This window comes from Chenopodium album, chromosome 21 (genome assembly GCF_948465745.1).
Source record: "Chenopodium album chromosome 21, dcCheAlbu1.1, whole genome shotgun sequence".
NCBI classification, from domain to species: Eukaryota; Viridiplantae; Streptophyta; class Magnoliopsida; order Caryophyllales; family Amaranthaceae; genus Chenopodium; species Chenopodium album.
In genome coordinates, this window is record NC_137854.1 from 3816831 (window position 1) to 3836158 (window position 19328).

Consider the following 19328-nt stretch of genomic DNA (forward strand, 5'->3'; position numbering starts at 1 on the left):
TTAGGCCTTTGGTGCATTGACAATTTGAGTTGCTAAGCATTCTTGCATCGAGCTAAGCTCGAGCTATAGCTCGAGTACTAGCTCAGTAAGGCAGCAAGCCAAGGAAGCTCCGAGGTATCGTTCGCAAGCTAGCTCGCCTATTAGCTCATCACTGCCATACGCAAAGTCTTATGCGAGCCATAGCTCGCCAGCTAGCTCGCCAAGGCAGTAGCTACATTTGACGAAGAGCGATAGCTCGCTCGTCAGAGAGCTATAGCTCGTTGCTGCTCCAACTTTTCTTGGTCGTTTGACGTAATCAAGTCGAGTGTCGTGCCACGTTATCAATTATCATCCAATAGCATTATAGCTTATGTATTTATTTATTTATTTTATTTAGGATGAGGCAATAATATAAATACTTGGGAGGATTTTATTTTGCCTCTCATGTTTGATTTTTCTAGATTAAACGTTTCTTTGTTTTCTCTCCATTGTTGAACCCTAGTTTATTATTCTCCATTAATTCAATCATTGAGGTATTTCATTCAATCTTTCGTTCTTTATTTTATTAATTATGAATTCTAGTTTATTTATCTCTTTTGTTTTGTTTATTTCAATTATGAGTGAGTAGTCGTTTTCTAGGGCTAAGTGAGGGAAGCCATGTTTATACCTTGATTAATTATGCCTAATTATTTATAAATTTATGAATTAGGGTTTGAATAATTCCAATTGATTTGTGCTTTATTGTTTGATTCATGTAATTGGCCAATATCATGAGTTGATTATTTAGCTAATAAAAATTAGAATTGAAAGATCATATTTTTAGAGGCTTAATTACAATTGGCGAATTTGATTATGTTAGCGGCCGAACTACATATGTTAATTCGTAAGCGTTAATTCCCGACCGTAGGATTAACAAGTGCTTTAATTATTCGACCTAGTTTGTTTATTAATGGATTGTTTGCATTTCTTGGATTGGTATAAGCATGGTGGACCGAACGTATGCCTTAGACTTTAATTTATCTAAGAACAACCTTATTTCCATTATTGTCATTCTTTAGTTAATTTAATCATCGAATCATTATTCGTTTATAGAAATAGTTCATATAATTGGGCAAAAACTAATAGAACCTGTCTCCCTGTGGGATTCGACCCGTATTTGCTAAATCTCTGCTAACAACAGACACCGTGCACTTGCGGTATAACTTTTTATTCATCAGTTAAATGGTTTATGATTGGGTTAAGAGGTTTTTGTAAGGGTTCAAAATTTTTTAAAGGGTGTTCAGTGGTTTGTGGTTGGGCTTCAGAAGTTATGTAGGGGGTTCAGAGGTTTTTGTAGGTTGTTCAGTGGTTTGTGTTTGGGGTTCAGAATTTTTTGTAGGGTGTTTCGTGGTTTGTGGTTGAGGTTCAGAAGTATTTGTAGGGTGTTTAGTGGTTTGTGGTTGGGGTTCAGAAGTTTTTGTAGGGTGTTTAGTGGTTTGTAGTTGGGGTTCAAAAATTTTTGTAGAGGATTCAAAGATTTTTGTAGGGTGTTCAGTGGTTTGTGATTGGGGTTCAGAAGTTTTTGTAAGGGGCTCACAGGTTTTTGTAAGGTGTTCAATAGTTTGTGGTTGGGGTTCAGAAGTTTTTGTAGGGGGTTCAGAGGTTTTTGTAGGGTGTTTAGTGGTTTGTGATTTGTGGTTGGGGTTCAGAAGTTTTGTAGGGGGTTCAAAGGTTTTTGTAGGGTGTTCAGTGGTTCGTGGTTGGGGTTCAGAAGTGTTTTTAGGGTGTTTAGTGGTTTGTGGTTGGGGTTCAAAAGTTTTTGTAGGGGGTTCAGGGGTTTTGGTGAGGTGTTCAGTGGTTTGTTGTTGGGGTTCAGAGGTTTTTGAAGGTGGTTAAAATGTTTTTGAAGGGTGTTCAGTGGTTTGTAATTAGGGTTCAAAAGTTTTTGTAGGAGGTTCGGAGGTTTTTGAAGGTGGTTAAAATGTTTTGAAGGGTGTTCAGTGGCTAGTAATTGTGGTTCAGAAGTTTTTTTAGGGGTTTAGAGGTTTTTGAGATTGATTCTATGTTTTTTGGTGGCTTATCAGAAAATTCTAGGGGCTTATCAGAAGTTTATGGGGCTTTTGTATTGCTTCTGGTGTCTTATTAGAAGTTTCTGGTGGATGTTCAGAAGTTTCTTGAAGGTGTTCAGTAGTTGGTCTATAATTAAATATGAAGTATTAAACAACAAAAGAATAAAATACACAACATCCAAATAAATTATTATTTCATACCAAAATATTTGATAAAGGTTATACACAAATTATTACTTCATACAACACATATATATGGACATAAAAGGCAACGTATATGAACAAACTAGAAATATAATAACAAAATATGAATGTAATGGATATAAAACGATTAACATCAGATTTGCTAGTTTTATTGCTCTACCCACCAAAATTGGTCAAAAAACTCCCAAAAAAAAAAAACACCAGCAAATCTCCAATTTTTTTTTTTAAATAAAATAGAAGAAACTTTATATTAAAGTGGATAGAGAAAGTAGAGTTTTCCCCCATTGTTGAAAATTTTAGAGTTTCTAGTAATTTAGAGGTAAAAAAAAAAGAGAGAATCAATATTATCAATGAGGGAAGCAAAAATAATCTTAAAAAAAAAAAAAAAAAGAGGAGAGAGAAAAATAAATAAATGGATGTTAAAAGTTTTAACTTAGATTTTCAAAAAATTTAGAGGTAGAAAAAAAAAAAGAATATCCAAATTCAATGGTGAAAAAAAAATGGTTGGGTTTCTTTCTGTTGGGTGCAGACTTCTTTCTATTGGACATGGATTTGCTGGGCTATTGGGCCTGGTGTATCTAATTCTATGTGCACCATGGTGCATGTAATACTAATTGTAGAATGACTTACTCCGTAATCGGACTACTTGTTTGTCAACCAACAGTCCAACACCTAGTTTAGATCCTCGATTTATGTCCGCTTGACTACTTAAATACACAACTGATAAAAGAGTTGTTCCAATTTTTAAATTATAAGTTTAAGAAAACATTTAGGTGAAACCGCCTTAACATTGTACGGAGTAAGACCGCCTTTTTTCTATACGTACATAATGTAAGAATTGACAATTTCACCCGAACTTGTGATTTCTCCTTCATACAAACCATATGGAGTGTTTGTTGTCTAGTAGTGCAGTACAACTCTATACTAGTACTCAAAAAATAGTGGCTCTAAGCCCATGAGACATCTATTCACCTTGATTGCTAATATGCTTTGTAATTGCCCTTTTATTTGTGAAGTTCTCTTTGTTTTGCCAAAAGTTGGGTAATATATTTGTATGATTATATACTTGTACTAGTTTTATTATCCATGATGATGCGGATATATGTATTGAAATTCTAATTTTTGCTCTCTTTTTTTTTTTTTTTTTAATCTTAGTTGATATGTTAATAATAAAGATAACTTAGTGGTGTTTTCTATATCAAACTTAGATGCTGAATATGTCTTATGTATGTGGCGTTTAAAGTAATTCCCGATGAATGAAGCCTAATTCTACCGTACCAAAACCCGATCCATTGACAACCCTATGTGTGAAAGAGTATACGTGTAGAGTACTATATTAAATAATAAATTAAAAAAAAACAAATCTTGCACGGGAGACTGACAGGCTAAAGTCGTATCACCTAATCAAAAGAAATACCTAAATCCTCTAACTAAAGTAGATAGGGAAGTAGGGTCGAATCCACAGGGAAACTGGTCTTTCTACTCCTAATTAATTAATATAGTCTAAATTATCAAGGTAACCAAATTGTTGTTATAATATGAAACTATACTACGAAGATTAAGTTTAAGGAGAAAATCAGATATAAGAAGGCCTAGGGTCACAGGTTCACCAATAATTAATATTCCGGGATAAAACATAACAATCAATCAATCAACATTGCACAAATAACATGATTAACAGGCTCTCGCAATTTACTAACCAGCATAGATCTAACAGGCTCTCGCAATTTACTAGATCTAAGTTCCTATTGAAAATAGCCTTTAATATCGAATTAACATCTGCTCGATTCATCAATTCAATATTGCTAAACATTCACAATCAAATTACATCTGCTCGATTCATAATCCAATTGCAAAGAATTAGAACAATTCAATAAGAAATTATTATGCAAAGTCAATAATCAATAATAATAAATTACCCCTTCATATTAATTATGGATCCCCATAAACCCTAGAATTAAACTACTCGGACATAATCAAAACTAAACAAAACATAATAATTAAACAAGACATAACAGAAATCGGAAAGAGTAAAATACTGAGATTAATTAAAGGAGAAATCGTACCAAGACGGCGGAATTACAAGAGTGTGAGGAACAAGGAAAGGAAATAAAATCTAGAGAGAGAAAGTTAAGTAGAGAGAAGGGAGAGAAAAAACTAAACTAGAGTAATAATAATGATAAGATATCCTAATCTTGCCTAATATAATTACATTAATACTAAGCAAGAGTTAACGCTAAAACAAAACAAAACGGAAAGCTAATCGTCTCTGAGGAACGACACGCGCCCGGTCGGGCAAGGGCTCGCCCGACCGGGCCCGCCTTTTTCTCCCCAAAAGCTTTCTCGCGCCCGGCCGGGCGCGTGCACCGGGCGCATGTTGATTTGGCCCGCCCGACCGGGCGCGCCTCCGGGCGGAGAGAGTCGACTTGGGCGATGCTCATGGGCTTCGAAATCTCCAACTCTTGGGCCTCCGAACTTGGCCCAAGTCCTCAAATCTTCATAACCGAGCCCTTAATCACCGATTTGATCCCTCCAATCGGCCTTGGGCTATCGAAAGCGGTCGCGGTCTTCCAATACTTGTAGATGCTCCTCGAAAAACCCGGGAAATTGCTCCAAGTACGCAAATTCCTACAAAACTCAAGCAAAACTACCAAAGCACTGGAAAACACAAATTAGTAATAAAAGTGGCTCGTAGGAGCCAAAAACACTACTAATTACGACCAAGGGACGGGGATAAATATATATATAAAATGACATACACTCAACCTAATAGTCGACTCGGAATATGTCAAGTCTTAACTTGCATTGATAAACAACACTTTCATATTTACACAACCCTATGCACAAGGTCAAAAGGTCTTTAAAGCTTGTAATGTAAGGTTAGGGAAAAGGGTAGGATAAATTTGGGAATATGTGAGAGAAAAGCTATGCATTAAGGGAGCCATATCCTAATAAACACATGACCAAAAATAATGGTCATAATCATCTCCAACAAAACTAACTCCAACATAAATCACCAAACATACTCCAATCATAAAAATCAATCCCAATACTTACAAAAATTCACTCATAAAAATATGATAATATAGAACAAGAGTGAATAAACAAACTTTGAACTCAAACTCAAATATTTACAATGAAACTCAATTTTTTTCTTTTGATCAACCTTCACTTAGAACATTTGAACATCAAACACTTTTTTTTTCCTTTTGCTCTTTTTTTTCTTAGAAGTTCACTTTTTTTTTTTTTTTTGAACTTCTTCCTTTTTTTCATATCATCATATTTTATTTTTTTCAAGAAAATTCAACTTTTAAACTCATCTTGCTTTAAAATACGATCAAGAACAAATAACTTCTTAAAACCGCCCAAGTTGTGCAAATAATGTGCACACTACAAACTCCCTCACCTTACTCACTAATAGCTCCCCCAAGCCAAGCTTGGGACTAGTAACCAATGGGGCAAAATAGGCTTGTACTGTGGCTAAAAACAATAAAAAGTCAAGGCAATAACATGGGTAGCAAGAAGGGAACAAATGTATCTAAATAAATCTGAAGGCTACCTAAAAGAACAAATGCCTTCGTCCTCCACATGTGCATAATAATGAGTTATGAAACACTACTCATAGTTGCAAATCAATACTCAAATTCATTGACATACCAGGAACTAACACACATTCCTAACCAAATCAACTAGTCAAGCACTATATTCACAAGTAGTTGGACAACATTGACGCATGTTTAGGAATCCAAGCAATTAAACTTCAAATCATGATCAACAAATCCACAATGCTCACAATCAAATGCCAAGAATCAAAACAATTTTTCTCAAGTATGGGGCACAGGGAAGCATGATTTACAGTTCATTGGTTCGTATTTTTTTATTTTTTTGATTTTTCAATTTTTTTTTTGTATTTTTCATATAAGGAAAGCAATAACCTAAACTAAAAAGCAATAAATCTAAACTAACAAAACACATAAAAAATAAACAAAAATAAAGAAAAGGAAAGAGAAAAGTATATACCAAATCCAAAAATCCTCCCCCAAGCCAAGATCGGACAATGTCCTCATTGGCTCGAAAGTAGCCCAGCTGGCTACTCATCCTCATCCTGGTCCATATGAGAGGACCCACCTGCTCCACCACTGGAACCTGCACCATCTGCACCAAAAGAGCTACCACCAAAATAGTTAGCTTGAAAAGTCCCCCCCGGCGGTCCCCCAAAAGGAATGTCCTGGCCGTACCCATGGAACGAGGAATAGTCTGTGTAAATACCATGGGCAGTGGGATCCCTATCATATCCCTGAGGTGGGGGCTGGAACCAGTCTGGGTAAACAGCATCGTCAGGAATGTTGCCCCGACGAGCATAATCATCATAAATGGGGTAGAGTCCCCTACCCTGGTTCCTCTCTAGGTAGCCTAGCCTCTGGTCGACAGAACCAATCATCTGTCTGAACTCGGTCTGGGTCTGCTCTATGCGACCTATGGCCTGGCCAATACTCTGCAAGTCCCAAACTGGGTCAGAGTCACCATGAGGGACGGAATGGGACTGTCGGGGTGGTGATGGTGGCTGTGGAATGGGTTGAACTACGAGCTGTGGTTGAGCCTGGGCCTGCTGTGGATCCTCACCCCTAGCATGGGCAACTAACAGGGCGTAAGCGTAGGACTCTTGCCCTGGGGGAAAGGCGGTCAGGTCTGGGTTGGGCAAAGAAAAAATGGGCAAGGGTTGTTCAGTCCCTGTCCTAATGCACCAATGGGTGACCTGGTTCTCGTCTACCCGCAACCACCCAAGCTCCTCAAGGTACCTAGAGGTCATGTAGGTGTCGGGTCCCATGTTAGTCATCCGGTGGGGTCCACTCTCTACAAAACCGGCCTTCTTGATGGCTATCCTAGTGATAAGGCCACCAAGACGGATGGGGGTAGTGTGGTGGTTGCTGGCCGTAGCGTGCCTACCTAGGTGGTGGATGATATACCGGGCTATGTTCAATTTCTCATACCCAAACATGTAATGGCCAATTACAGCTAGTTCATTGGTCTGACAGTTATGGGGTTCATTCCTACCTAGGAAACATACACCGGCAAATCTTTGCCACATTTTAGGGACGGGGTGGTGGATAGGCCTAGCACTAGCATGTTGTGCAGAAACATGAGGCATACCAGTCAAAGCTAATACACATCCTCCATTTTAAACTCAGCATGCCATTGTCTGTTTAATTCCGGTTCCAGTTCAAACAATTTACAAAATTCCACAAAAGAAAGAGTGATATTTTTATTGTTAAGCCTAAATATTAATTTAGGACCACTCTTATGGTTTTGAATAACAAGAGAAGACAAAAATTCACAAGTTAATTCACGGTATGTCGCATAATGCATATCTACAAATTTACGCATACCAATATCGTTTAAAAATCTCCTAACAAAACCATATAAACCTAAAGCTTCTAAAGTGGGACGGTGTAACCACCGTGAGGGAATTACCTCTCTTCCGTAGAGCACCTCCAATTTCTCCCGTTGCTCCGCCGTCGCGATCTTGATCGTCGGCCACTGAGCGAGTTGAAGAGCTGGATCGTACTGTTGGGACGAGCTGGAGCTACCCCTGAGCAAATTTCGAGCCCTTTTAGCCGCCATTAGGTAGTAGTCGAAAATTGAATTTGTGGAAATGTAGAATTTTTTTTTATGTAGGAATGTAGAGGATGAAGAGAGGAGTAAGAAAATGTAAAAAGTTTTGGATTTGGGTAAGAGAAGGAGGAGAAATCTTAGAGAGAAGTCAGAGGAAATTTAGAGTTTTTAGAGAGATAAAGCCGAAGGAAGAGAAATAAAATGAGAAAAGAGGAAGAAGACGGGAAGAAAAAGAGATGGGGAAGGCGCGCCCGGCCGGGCTAGAGGGCGCCCGGTCGGGCGATCTTGATTGGCACTCAGTTCAGTTCTCGCGCCCGGTCGGGCGCCATTTCGCCCGATCGGGCGATCACATTCGTCATGAGCTCCCTCTCTCGCGCCCGGTCGGGCGCCATTTTGCCCTATCGGGCGATCAGAGGGACCTGGGTTCCTTTCGCCTCGCGCCCGGCCGGGCGTCTCACTGCCCGGTCGGGCCAATTTCTCAAGATTTTCGATCTTCTTCTCGCGCCCGGTCGGGCGACCTTCCGCCCGGTCGGGCCAATTTTTAGTCCGTATACGTCAACTCTCGCGCCCGGTCGGGCGAAACTCCGCCCGGTCGGGCCCGAGAGCAAGTTTTGACGAACTTTTCTTCCTCAAAATTTGACTAACTCTTTCCTGTAAACTGTACCAAAAACTCATAAAACTCATTAAATTCCCTCCTCTCTCCTCTCATAAGAAAAAGAAAGAAAAACAAAAAATAAAGCAAGTAAAATACGGGTTGCCTCCCGCAAAGCGCTGGTTTATCTAGGTCCCGCACGACCTTTTTACCTCCATTGAGCTCATTTAGGAAGTGGAGTTAGGAGAGTCTCCTCCACATCCCTAATGGTAGCACCATCATGATACACTTTGAGTCTTTGACCATTGACCTTGAACTCTTCACCTTTGTTATTCACCAACTCCACCGAACCGAATTTGTTCACTTTTGTGACAGTGAAGGGACCGGACCACCTAGATTTCAACTTTCCTGGAAAAATCTTCAATCTAGAGTTAAAGAGAAGGACCTTATCACCCGGTGTAAACTCTTTTGGTAGGATCCTCTTGTCATGCCACTTCTTGGTCTTCTCCTTGTAGATGCGTGCATTGTCATAGGCCGACAATCTAAACTCATCCAACTCATTGAGTTGGAGAAGTCTCTTCTTGCCCGCGGCCTTAGAATCCATGTTAAGCTCCTTGATTGCCCAAAAAGCTTTGTACTCCAATTCTACGGGAAGATGACATGCCTTACCATAAACTAGCCTATAAGGTGAAGTACCAATTGGTGTCTTGAATGCCGTTCGGTATGCCCAAAGTGTGTCATCTAACTTCATACTCCAGTCCTTCCTAGACTTGGCTACTACCTTCTCTAAAATCGCCTTGATTTCTCTATTAGAGACCTCAACTTGACCGCTAGTTTGGGGATGGTAACCAAGCCCGGTTCTATGATGTACACCATACTTCTTAAGTAAGTTGTCCAACTGTCTCTCGTGGAAGTGGGAACCTCCATCACTAATAATAGCTCGTGGGACACCAAACCTGGGAAATATGATTCTCTTGAATAGCTTGATGACTACCTTGGAGTCATTTGTTGGTGATGCTATGGCTTCAACCCATTTGGACACATAATCGACGGCCACAAGTATGTAACAATTCCCATTGGAAGATGGGAACGGCCCCATATAATCGATACCCCAAACGTCAAATATTTCAACTTCAAGTATCCCAGTTTGGGGCATCTCATGCCTCCGCGAAATGTTGCCAGTCCTCTGGCAAGAGTCACAAGCCTGCACAAAAGTGTTAGCATCTTTAAACATGGTAGGCCAAAAGAAGCCTGACTCGTTAATCTTGGCCACCGTTCTAGAGGGGTCGTGATGTCCACCATAGGGTGAAGTGTGGCAACTAGTAAGGACGCCGTGAACTTCCCATTCGGGAACACACCTGCGAAATAATCCATCTGCACACTCACGAAACAAAAAAGGATCATCCCAAAAATAATGTTTAACATCAGAAAGGAATTTCTTTTTCTGTTGGTAGGACAAGTCAGGAGGTAGAGTACCACCCACCAAATAATTAGCAAAATCTGCATACCAAGGGTGATTCTCTACGACTGCAAACAGGTTGTCATCGGGGAACGAATCATCTATAGGAAGAGAATCCTTACCCTCATCATACCTGATACGTGACAAGTGATCTGCCACTACGTTCTCTGCTCCCTTTTTGTCTCTTATCTCAATATTGAAATCTTGGAGCAAAAGAACCCACCGGAGTAGCCTTGGCTTGGATTCAGCCTTAGCTATTAGATATTTCAACGCTGCATGGTCAGTAAAAACAATGACTTTAGAACCAACAAGATATGATCTAAACTTTTCTAAAGCATATATAACAGCAAGAAACTCCTTTTCCGTGGTGGCATAATTGACTTGGGCCTCATCTAAAGTTTTGCTTGCATAATAGATAGCGTGCAAAACTTTATCCTTCCTTTGTCCAAGCACGGTTCCTAGAGCATAGTCACTTGCATCACACATAATTTCGAATGGAAGGTTCCAATCGGGAGCACATATGATGGGTGCTGATATCAAAGCCTGCTTAATCCTGTCAAAAGCCTCAAGACACTCGTCAGTAAAAACAAAAGGGGCATCCTTAAGCAAAAGCTGAGTTAGTGGTTTAGCAATTTTAGAAAAATCCTTGATAAAACGGCGATAAAACCCCGCATGACCCAAGAAACTCCTAACTCCCTTAACATTAACTGGGGGAGGTAATTGCTCAATCACTGAAATTTTAGCTTTGTCCACCTGTATGCCCTTATCAGATACAATATGACCCAAGACTACTCCCTCTGTCACCATAAAGTGACATTTTTCCCAATTTAGAACCAAATTGCATTCTTCACATCTTTTCAGGATTTTAGCTAGGTTAATTAAACATGCATCAAATGAGGAACCATAAACACTAAAATCATCCATAAAGACTTCCATGATAGACTCTATGAAATCAGAAAAAATGCTCATCATGCAACGTTGAAAAGTAGCAGGCGCATTACACAAACCAAAAGGCATTCTACGATATGCAAAAGTGCCATAAGGGCATGTAAATGTAGTCTTTTCCTGGTCGTCAGGGTGGATCGGGATTTGGAAAAATCCCGAATACCCATCCAAATAGCAAAAGAACTTATGGTTTGCTAACCTCTCAAGCATTTGATCAATAAAGGGGAGAGGGAAGTGGTCCTTTTTAGTGGCGACATTTAGTCTACGATAGTCAATGCACATACGCCACCCTGTAACAGTTCTAGTGGGAATTAATTCATTTTTATCATTTTTAACGACAGTCATCCCACCCTTCTTAGGAACCACCTGTACAGGACTTACCCATTTAGAGTCAGAAATAGGATAGATGATACCTGCATCAAGTAACTTCATAACCTCTTTCTTGACTACCTCTTGCATATTAGGATTCAACCTCCTCTGGGGTTGAACGCAGGGCTTGTAATTGTCCTCTAAGGGTATCCTGTGCATACAAAAATCAGGGCTTATACCCTTGAGATCATCAATACTGTACCCTATTGCCCTTTTGTGGGTTCGGAGAACCTCTAAAAGTTGAGAAATTTGTGGGTCATCCAGTGCAGTACTAATGATCACAGGGTACAATTCCTGCTCATCAAGGAAAACATATTTTATATGGGAAGGGAGAGGTTTTAGTTCAGGTTTCTTCACCTCTGCAGGTTTTGATTCCTGAACCAAATTTACTACCTTCACACAATCATTAAGATCAGATTCCTCGGTGGCAAGAGCTCTTTCTAAATCGTCCACCTCCTTGCTCCATACGCTCATGTCACCTGCAGACAAATTTCCACAAAGAATTTCCTCCAAGGGGTCCCTTGCAAGAACCTGTGGTAAGCTTTCCTCACAAATATCATCCATTATATCAAGCACATCAATCAAATAACAATTTTCTTCAAGCATTGGACCTTTTAAAACTTTCCCTAAATTAAACGTGATATTATCGTCGCCTACAGAAAGGGTTAGTTTACCATTTTTGACGTCAATAATGGCTCCTGCAGTATGGAGAAAAGGTCTACCTAATATAATGGGAATTTGCGTGTCCTCAGCCATGTCTAGAACAACAAAATCAACGGGGATAAAAAATTTACCAACTCTAACAGGTACATCCTCTAAAATACCTAAGGGGTATTTAACAGAACGGTCTGCCATTTGCAATGTTATATTAGTAACTTTTAAATCACCCATATTTAATTTAGCACAAACAGACGATGGCATTACACTAACAGAAGCACCTAGATCACATAATGCTTTATCAATGAAGACATTACCAATATGACAGGGGATAGAAAAACTACCGGGATCCTTTAATTTAGGAGGGGATTTATTCTGTAAAAGTGCACTACATTCCTCAGTGAATGCTACGGTTTCTACCTCATTAAAGGCCCTCTTCCTAGTCAGAATGTCTTTCATAAATTTAGCATATGCGGGAACCTGAGTAATAAGTTCTGTGAAAGGAACTATTACCTGCAAATTTTTAACAACCTCCAAAAACTTACCAAACTGTTTATCCAACTTAGTCTTCAAGTGACGGTTGGGAAAAGGTAGCTTGATAACTGGTGGTGCTTCCCTACTCTTCTCCTGGGGTGCATCCTTCCCTGGGGTTGTACCCTGCAATGAATCATCAAAAATATTAGCATCAGGAATTTTACCCTGCAGCCCTGCAGGGGAAATTGGTACAAAGGAATCAGGATTAGCAATGTCAGATAATTCAGGTTCATCCTCTTTGGGCATTTGGGGCCCATCATAGTGTGAACCACTCCTTAGGGTGATTGCATTTGCATGATCCGTTGGTTGCATTCCCTGCGCTGGTAAAGCTCCCTGCTGACGAGATTGAAGGGTAGAGGACAATTGTGCTATTTGGGTGTCCATGACTTTATTATGGGCTATAATAGAGTCAATCTGTTGGTCTCTACTCTCCATATGTTTTTGCATGTTGGTCAGCATTGCCCTAATTTCTGATAAAGCAGGGTCAGAAGATGTAGTAGGGGGCTGTGATGGGGGTTTCTGATTAGCATGAGGATGGTAATATTTCTGCTGTGGAGGGGGTGCTTGTTGTGGTTGTTGTGGAGGTGGAGGATTTTGAACATTGGTGCTACGGTAAGATAGGTAGGGATGGTTCCGGTAGCCAGGATTGTAGGAATTGGAGTATGGGTTATTTTGCTTGTAAGTTTGAAAAGCATTAACTTGCTCCATTGAACTCCTGCAATCTTGTTCAAAATGACCTACACTTCCACAATTTTCACAGAAAGCATCATTAGCATTATTAGAAACAGCAGAAACATTAGCAACAGAATTAGGATTGTTAGTAGTAAGATTATCTAGTTTCTGACAAATAGAAGTAAGCTGGGCTTGCAATAAAGTGACTGAATCAACATGATGCTTGCCCTTGTTAGCAAAGCCTCTAGCATTCCCATATTGGGAATTATGGATTGCCATATCTTCGATAACCTGACCTGCATCATCAACATTTAAATTCATAAATCTACCGCTAGCTGCGGAATCTAAAATTGTCCTAGATGCATTTCCTAAACCATTGTAAAAAGCTTGAATCAACTACCACTTCGCCAAATTGTGGTGGGGACACTCCCTCTGCAGATCCTTGAATCTTTCCCAAGCTTCATATAATGCTTCATCTGCCTCTTGGGCAAAATTCTGGATGGCGCTTCTCAATAAAGCTGTTTTCTCTGCAGGGTAATATTTATTATAAAAATTCAACGCAAGAGTCTCCCAGTTAGTAATACCAAGTGCAGCTCTATTCAAACCATTAAACCATAATTTAGCTTTTCCACATAAAGAAAAGGGAAAAAGAATCTCCCTGATTTGATCCTGCGTTACCCCATTCTGCCTAATAGTATTGCAGTATTGACAAAAATCTGCAATGTGAAGATTAGGATCTTCACCCTTTGCTCCACTGAATTGCTTCCTTTCTATCATCGTAATGAATTGGGGCTTGATCTCGAACTGGACTCCCTCGAGATCGGGCGTAGGAGAAAGATGCGGAAAATCTGTCAGCGATGGTTGCGAATAATCGCTAAGCTTACGAGGTGGTGGAGGTGGTGGTGTACCCATCTCTAGTTCTGAATCAGAAGAATGCTCCGAATCACTAGAGGAAGGTAATGGATTTCCAGGAATATCACTACTCCCGGAATCTGCTAAGATCTGCCTATAAAGATTCTTTTGTCTATGAAACGAGCGTTCGATCTCAGGATCGAATGGAATGTAACCTGATCTGGAACACCTGGGCATAAACAAAGAACTAAAAAAAACAGATATTAGTACTACCTCAAAGAACTAATGTCCCTTGAGGCAAAAGAGAAAATAATCTAAACTATAAAAACAATTAGAAATAAAAATAAAACCGTTTCCCCGGCAACGGCGCCAAATTTTGACAGGCTAAAGTCGTATCACCTAATCAAAAGAAATACCTAAATCCTCTAACTAAAGTAGATAGGGAAGTAGGGTCGAATCCACAGGGAAACTGGTCTTTCTACTCCTAATTAATTAATATAGTCTAAATTATCAAGGTAACCAAATTGTTGTTATAATATGAAACTATACTACGAAGATTAAGTTTAAGGAGAAAATCAGATATAAGAAGGCCTAGGGTCACAGGTTCACCAATAATTAATATTCCGGGATAAAACATAACAATCAATCAATCAACATTGCACAAATAACATGATTAACAGGCTCTCGCAATTTACTAACCAGCATAGATCTAACAGGCTCTCGCAATTTACTAGATCTAAGTTCCTATTGAAAATAGCCTTTAATATCGAATTAACATCTGCTCGATTCATCAATTCAATATTGCTAAACATTCACAATCAAATTACATCTGCTCGATTCATAATCCAATTGCAAAGAATTAGAACAATTCAATAAGAAATTATTATGCAAAGTCAATAATCAATAATAATAAATTACCCCTTCATATTAATTATGGATCCCCATAAACCCTAGAATTAAACTACTCGGACATAATCAAAACTAAACAAAACATAATAATTAAACAAGACATAACAGAAATCGGAAAGAGTAAAATACTGAGATTAATTAAAGGAGAAATCGTACCAAGACGGCGGAATTACAAGAGTGTGAGGAACAAGGAAAGGAAATAAAATCTAGAGAGAGAAAGTTAAGTAGAGAGAAGGGAGAGAAAAAACTAAACTAGAGTAATAATAATGATAAGATATCCTAATCTTGCCTAATAGAATTACATTAATACTAAGCAAGAGTTAACGCTAAAACAAAACAAAACGGAAAGCTAATCGTCTCTGAGGAACGACACGCGCCCGGTCGGGCAAGGGCTCGCCCGACCGGGCCCGCCTTTTTCTCCCCAAAAGCTTTCTCGCGCCCGACCGGGCGCGTGCACCGGGCGCATGTTGATTTGGCCCGCCCGACCGGGCGCGCCTCCGGGCGGAGAGAGTGGACTTGGGCGATGCTCATGGGCTTCGAAATCTCCAACTCTTGGGCCTCCGAACTTGGCCCAAGTCCTCAAATCTTCATAACCGAGCCCTTAATCACCGATTTGATCCCTCCAATCGGCCTTGGGCTATCGAAAGCGGTCGCGGTCTTCCAATACTTGTAGATGCTCCTCGAAAAACCCGGGAAATTGCTCCAAGTACGCAAATTCCTACAAAACTCAAGCAAAACTACCAAAGCACTGGAAAACACAAATTAGTAATAAAAGTGGCTCGTAGGAGCCAAAAACACTACTAATTACGACCAAGGGACGGGGATAAATATATATATAAAATGAACACATCAGAGACTTAATAATTTAATATTAAGATTGTTTAATACGAAATATTCCGTAATGAATTGATAATTACATGCTCATTAAATATTACACTTTGATGATTTAAGGGTGCTTTTAAAGACAATCTCTTTCGTGTTGTGTAATGGTCTAATGGAGCATATAAGACCATAGAAATGAAAAGGGTAAACATAATTGCCCACCCTTAAATTTGAACTTAGTGGAGTAAATGAAAAAATCATTTTCTTGAAAAACAAAACAAATAGAGTCTTTTTTCAAAAAGAAAAAAACAAATGGAGCATAATAACGAAGTAAAATGTAAAAATTGCTGCATCATTTCCAAATAACATACAATCAATCAAACTCTTAAAAGTGCCTAATGGTATCTACTCTGGCTAGTGGCTACTAGAGTAATCTAAAATATCAAGTATTTGAAAAAATTAAAAAAATTGGAAAAAAAATGATTAATCTACTTTACTGTATGATTAGTGACTGGTGGTTAGTTACATTGACGTGTGGACCCTTTAATAGTACTCCGTATTTATTACAAAGTGTCAAAAAAAAAAATATTTATTACTACTTGTACCAGATATTCTAGTTGATGAATAGTATCTAGCTAGGTCAAAACGTTGAATCTGCAAAGGTAAAACCGTAAAACTGAAAACGTCAGGGTATAAATTAATGTTTTGTTATAAGCCGGGAAACAATACATTATTGTTGAAGAGTTGGCCCGGCACATACCGGTTGTATGACAAATTTTGTTTCGTCTCTGGTCCTTATAAATTAGGAATGGTAAACTACTACTCCGTATTTGATACTCCATATTACTATTTGATTTGATATGCTAAAATTATTAATCGAGAATTTGAGATTAATCAAACAAGACCTGAGAATACTTTTCTACTCCCTCCGTCTCAAAAAGAACGATCCATTTGGCCAAAACTTTGTCCCAAAAAGAGTGACCCATTTGCATTAAAACACCCACCAATTTGCTACAATATTTGTGCAAAATTAGCTTCCTCATATAAAAAATTGATTTTCCATGTTATTTTATTACTTTCCCTCTCTATTTTTTTACAAACCCCATATAAATTTATCTTTCCAATATACTTTTACTTCTTTTTACTTAACTTCCTTAATACCCGCGTAATCAATCCAAATGGGTCGTTCTTTTTGGGACGGAGGGATTAATACATTAAAAAGATTTTTGTTTTAAAAGAGCCGGGGTGCTAAAATATCCACGTTAGAAAAGAAAAACGGACAATTAGTAATTAGACAAGATATCCCTTCATTAAAGGAGTGAATGGCTAAAGAAACTGCTCCAACCTTTACACTTTGTCACTTTCATTTGTCAAATATTTTCAACATTATGTAATTATAGAATTCCTAATTTGTAACCCTTGAACTAGTCTTTAGGGCCTGTTCTCATTGACTGAATTCAGCTGAACTGAACTGAACTCAGCTGAACTGAACTGAACTCAGCTGAACTGAACTGAACTGAACTGAACTGAATATTTTATAAGAGAAGGAAATTAGGAGCTGAACTGAACTGAACTGAATTGAACTGAGCTGAACTGAACTGAACTGAACTCAGCTGAACTGAACTGAACTGAACTAAATTTCAACGTAAGAGAACAGGCCCTTAATCCTTAGTCTTGTATGCTCAAAAGTGTGAAATATCCCTACTTTCAGTTGTCACCCATTTTTGATGTCTTCATTTGTCCCATTTTTGCAACCGAATCCCCCATTACATTTTCTTGTGGACCCTTTATAATCTTGGTCATGTATGCAATCAACCATCCCTATAAAATCATTGAAATTTTAGCAGATTATTTTAAATTCTGCAAGTTTTGATTTTTCCCCACTAAAAAAAATCTGGAAAATCAAGATTATAATGGAGAATGAAAACCATGGTAGTAGTAGTAAAAATGTTACAGAGGAAGTTGGAGATGGTGAGAGAATGCTTCATCAAACTCCAACTTGGGCTGTTGCTGGAGTTTGTGCTTTTATTATTCTCATTTCCTTCATTCTGGAAAAGGGTCTTCACAGAATTGGAACGGTTTGTCTTTTTGTCCCAATTTTTTTTTTTTGGGGTAAATAACAAATGGGGAATTTTGTTGATGGGTTTATTTTATTTTTCTTCATATGGGGGTGTTACAATTTGTAAATTTGTTGAACAGATTATATATGGTGTTACACACTTGCACAATAGCATAATTTCTACTAAAATAAGGGATTTTTTTAGTATTTTTGCTGAAATTGTGGTTGAATTTGATTGTTCAGTGGTTAACGAAAAAACAGAAGAGGGCACTCTATGAGGCCTTAGACAAGGTTAAAGAGGGTAATTCTGTCTTATAAGCTTTTGTATTTGAGTAATTTAATACTGTAATTTTTAATTCGGACTGAAATATACTTGTATATTTGTAGTACTCCGTACATTATAGTAGAATTTATGATAGTCTTTGAATTTCAATTGGGTGATGTTTTTACTAAAGAGCTGTTTAATTATTACAGAGTTGATGGTTATGGGATTCATTTCACTTCTCTTGACATTTAGTCAAGGATACATCGCGAAAATCTGTATCCCTTCCAACTTTGCAGACCATATGTTACCATGTGAACTCCAAAGCCGTGACTTAGGTGAAGAAAATCGAAGGCGGCTGCTCTGGAACAAGCGCCGGGGTTTAGTATCTGGTGGTGTCTCTCATCATTGTAGTAAGGTATGATTGTTAAGTTGTGGTATATTGGACTATTGGTATAGTGGTATTAACGCTTTTGAAAGTTGATTGCTTAACTTTCTTATGGATGATGGTAATGTATTGATGTCATAGCTATTTTAATGGTAAATTGGTGATTATAGTTTGCTTTGATTTATACATTATTCATTGAAATGGCGATTATGATCATTCGAGTGACATGTTGCAATTGCCCGAGGACTGAATGTAGGTGCTAGATTGCATTTGTTCAGCAAGCTATTCTTGTCGGTTAATAATGCCTATTTAAATCCGGGTACATTTGTGGTTGACTGACCTTTATTTTATATATATGAAGTATCGTGCGATTTTAGTATGATTTCTTATGTACTCCATACATGAGTACTTCAATCATGAGTTTACAATTTTAAAACCTGCTTTGCTTTTTGTTTGTATATGTAGAAATTCCAAGTACCTAGGTTCTGCTCTTGAATTTAATAAGAGATGAAGTCAAGTCATTGTTTTATCTCTTGCTGTCTATAGATAATTGTTAAGTTGTCCCAACTTACTACTATAACGCACTTTATAGTTGTTGGTCCATTCCCATACAGGCCATACCCTATCTAGTATCCCGTATTAAATCCTAGTTTGGGTGCCAATTCCTCTCTCCGTTTACAATGAACATTTAATATTCCTGTACCACTTGTTTCTGGACCAAGGGAGTAACTTGCTAGATTTGGCATTTTGACTGTGTTTCAAGTATGTACAGTAATTCTAAGCGTGGGTACCATTTCTTGATTGCCTCAGTGATACTAATAGTCTTTGGCAAAATTTGAAAATTACTCTGAGCTTCTCTGATTACTTTGTTAGACACAATTTGTAATGAGTATTATTTGTTCAATAATTGTTCTTTGGTTTCATGTTTTCTGTGATGTATCTCCCAAGGATTTTTCAACAAATG

General features: G+C 38.5%; 2 protein-coding genes across 2 annotated transcripts in view; one reads left to right on the plus strand and one right to left on the minus strand.

Annotated features, from left to right (window-relative positions):
- Positions 1-17458, minus strand: LOC145602692 (uncharacterized). Its single transcript, XM_081658858.1, has 3 exons — positions 17426-17458; positions 11741-12523; positions 1-63 (listed from the first exon to the last, which is right to left on the minus strand). The coding sequence occupies exons 1-3, from the start codon at positions 17456-17458 to the stop codon at positions 1-3; spliced, it is 879 nt and encodes a 292-aa protein (XP_081514984.1).
- Positions 17393-19328, plus strand: part of LOC145600237 (MLO-like protein 10) — a 12594-nt gene continuing 10658 nt past the window's right edge. The window contains exons 1-3 of the mRNA XM_081656168.1: positions 17393-17733; positions 17958-18015; positions 18189-18394. Of these exons, the coding sequence (XP_081512294.1) occupies positions 17569-17733; positions 17958-18015; positions 18189-18394 (429 nt within the window). The 5' untranslated portion in view covers positions 17393-17568. The remainder of the gene's footprint in view (positions 17734-17957; positions 18016-18188; positions 18395-19328) is intronic.

Coding starts and splice junctions, on each gene's coding strand:
- LOC145602692 (XM_081658858.1), bottom strand. CDS start 17,458: ATGACCAAGATTATAAAGGGTCCACAAGAAAAT. Junction 12,524..17,425: donor TAAAGGGTCCACAAGAAAAT/GTAATGGGGGAT, acceptor GATTCATTGCAG/GGTACAACCCCAGGGAAGGA. Junction 64..11,740: donor GTGAGGAAAGCTTACCACAG/GTTCTTGCAAGG, acceptor CTCGAGCTATAG/CTCGAGCTTAGCTCGATGCA.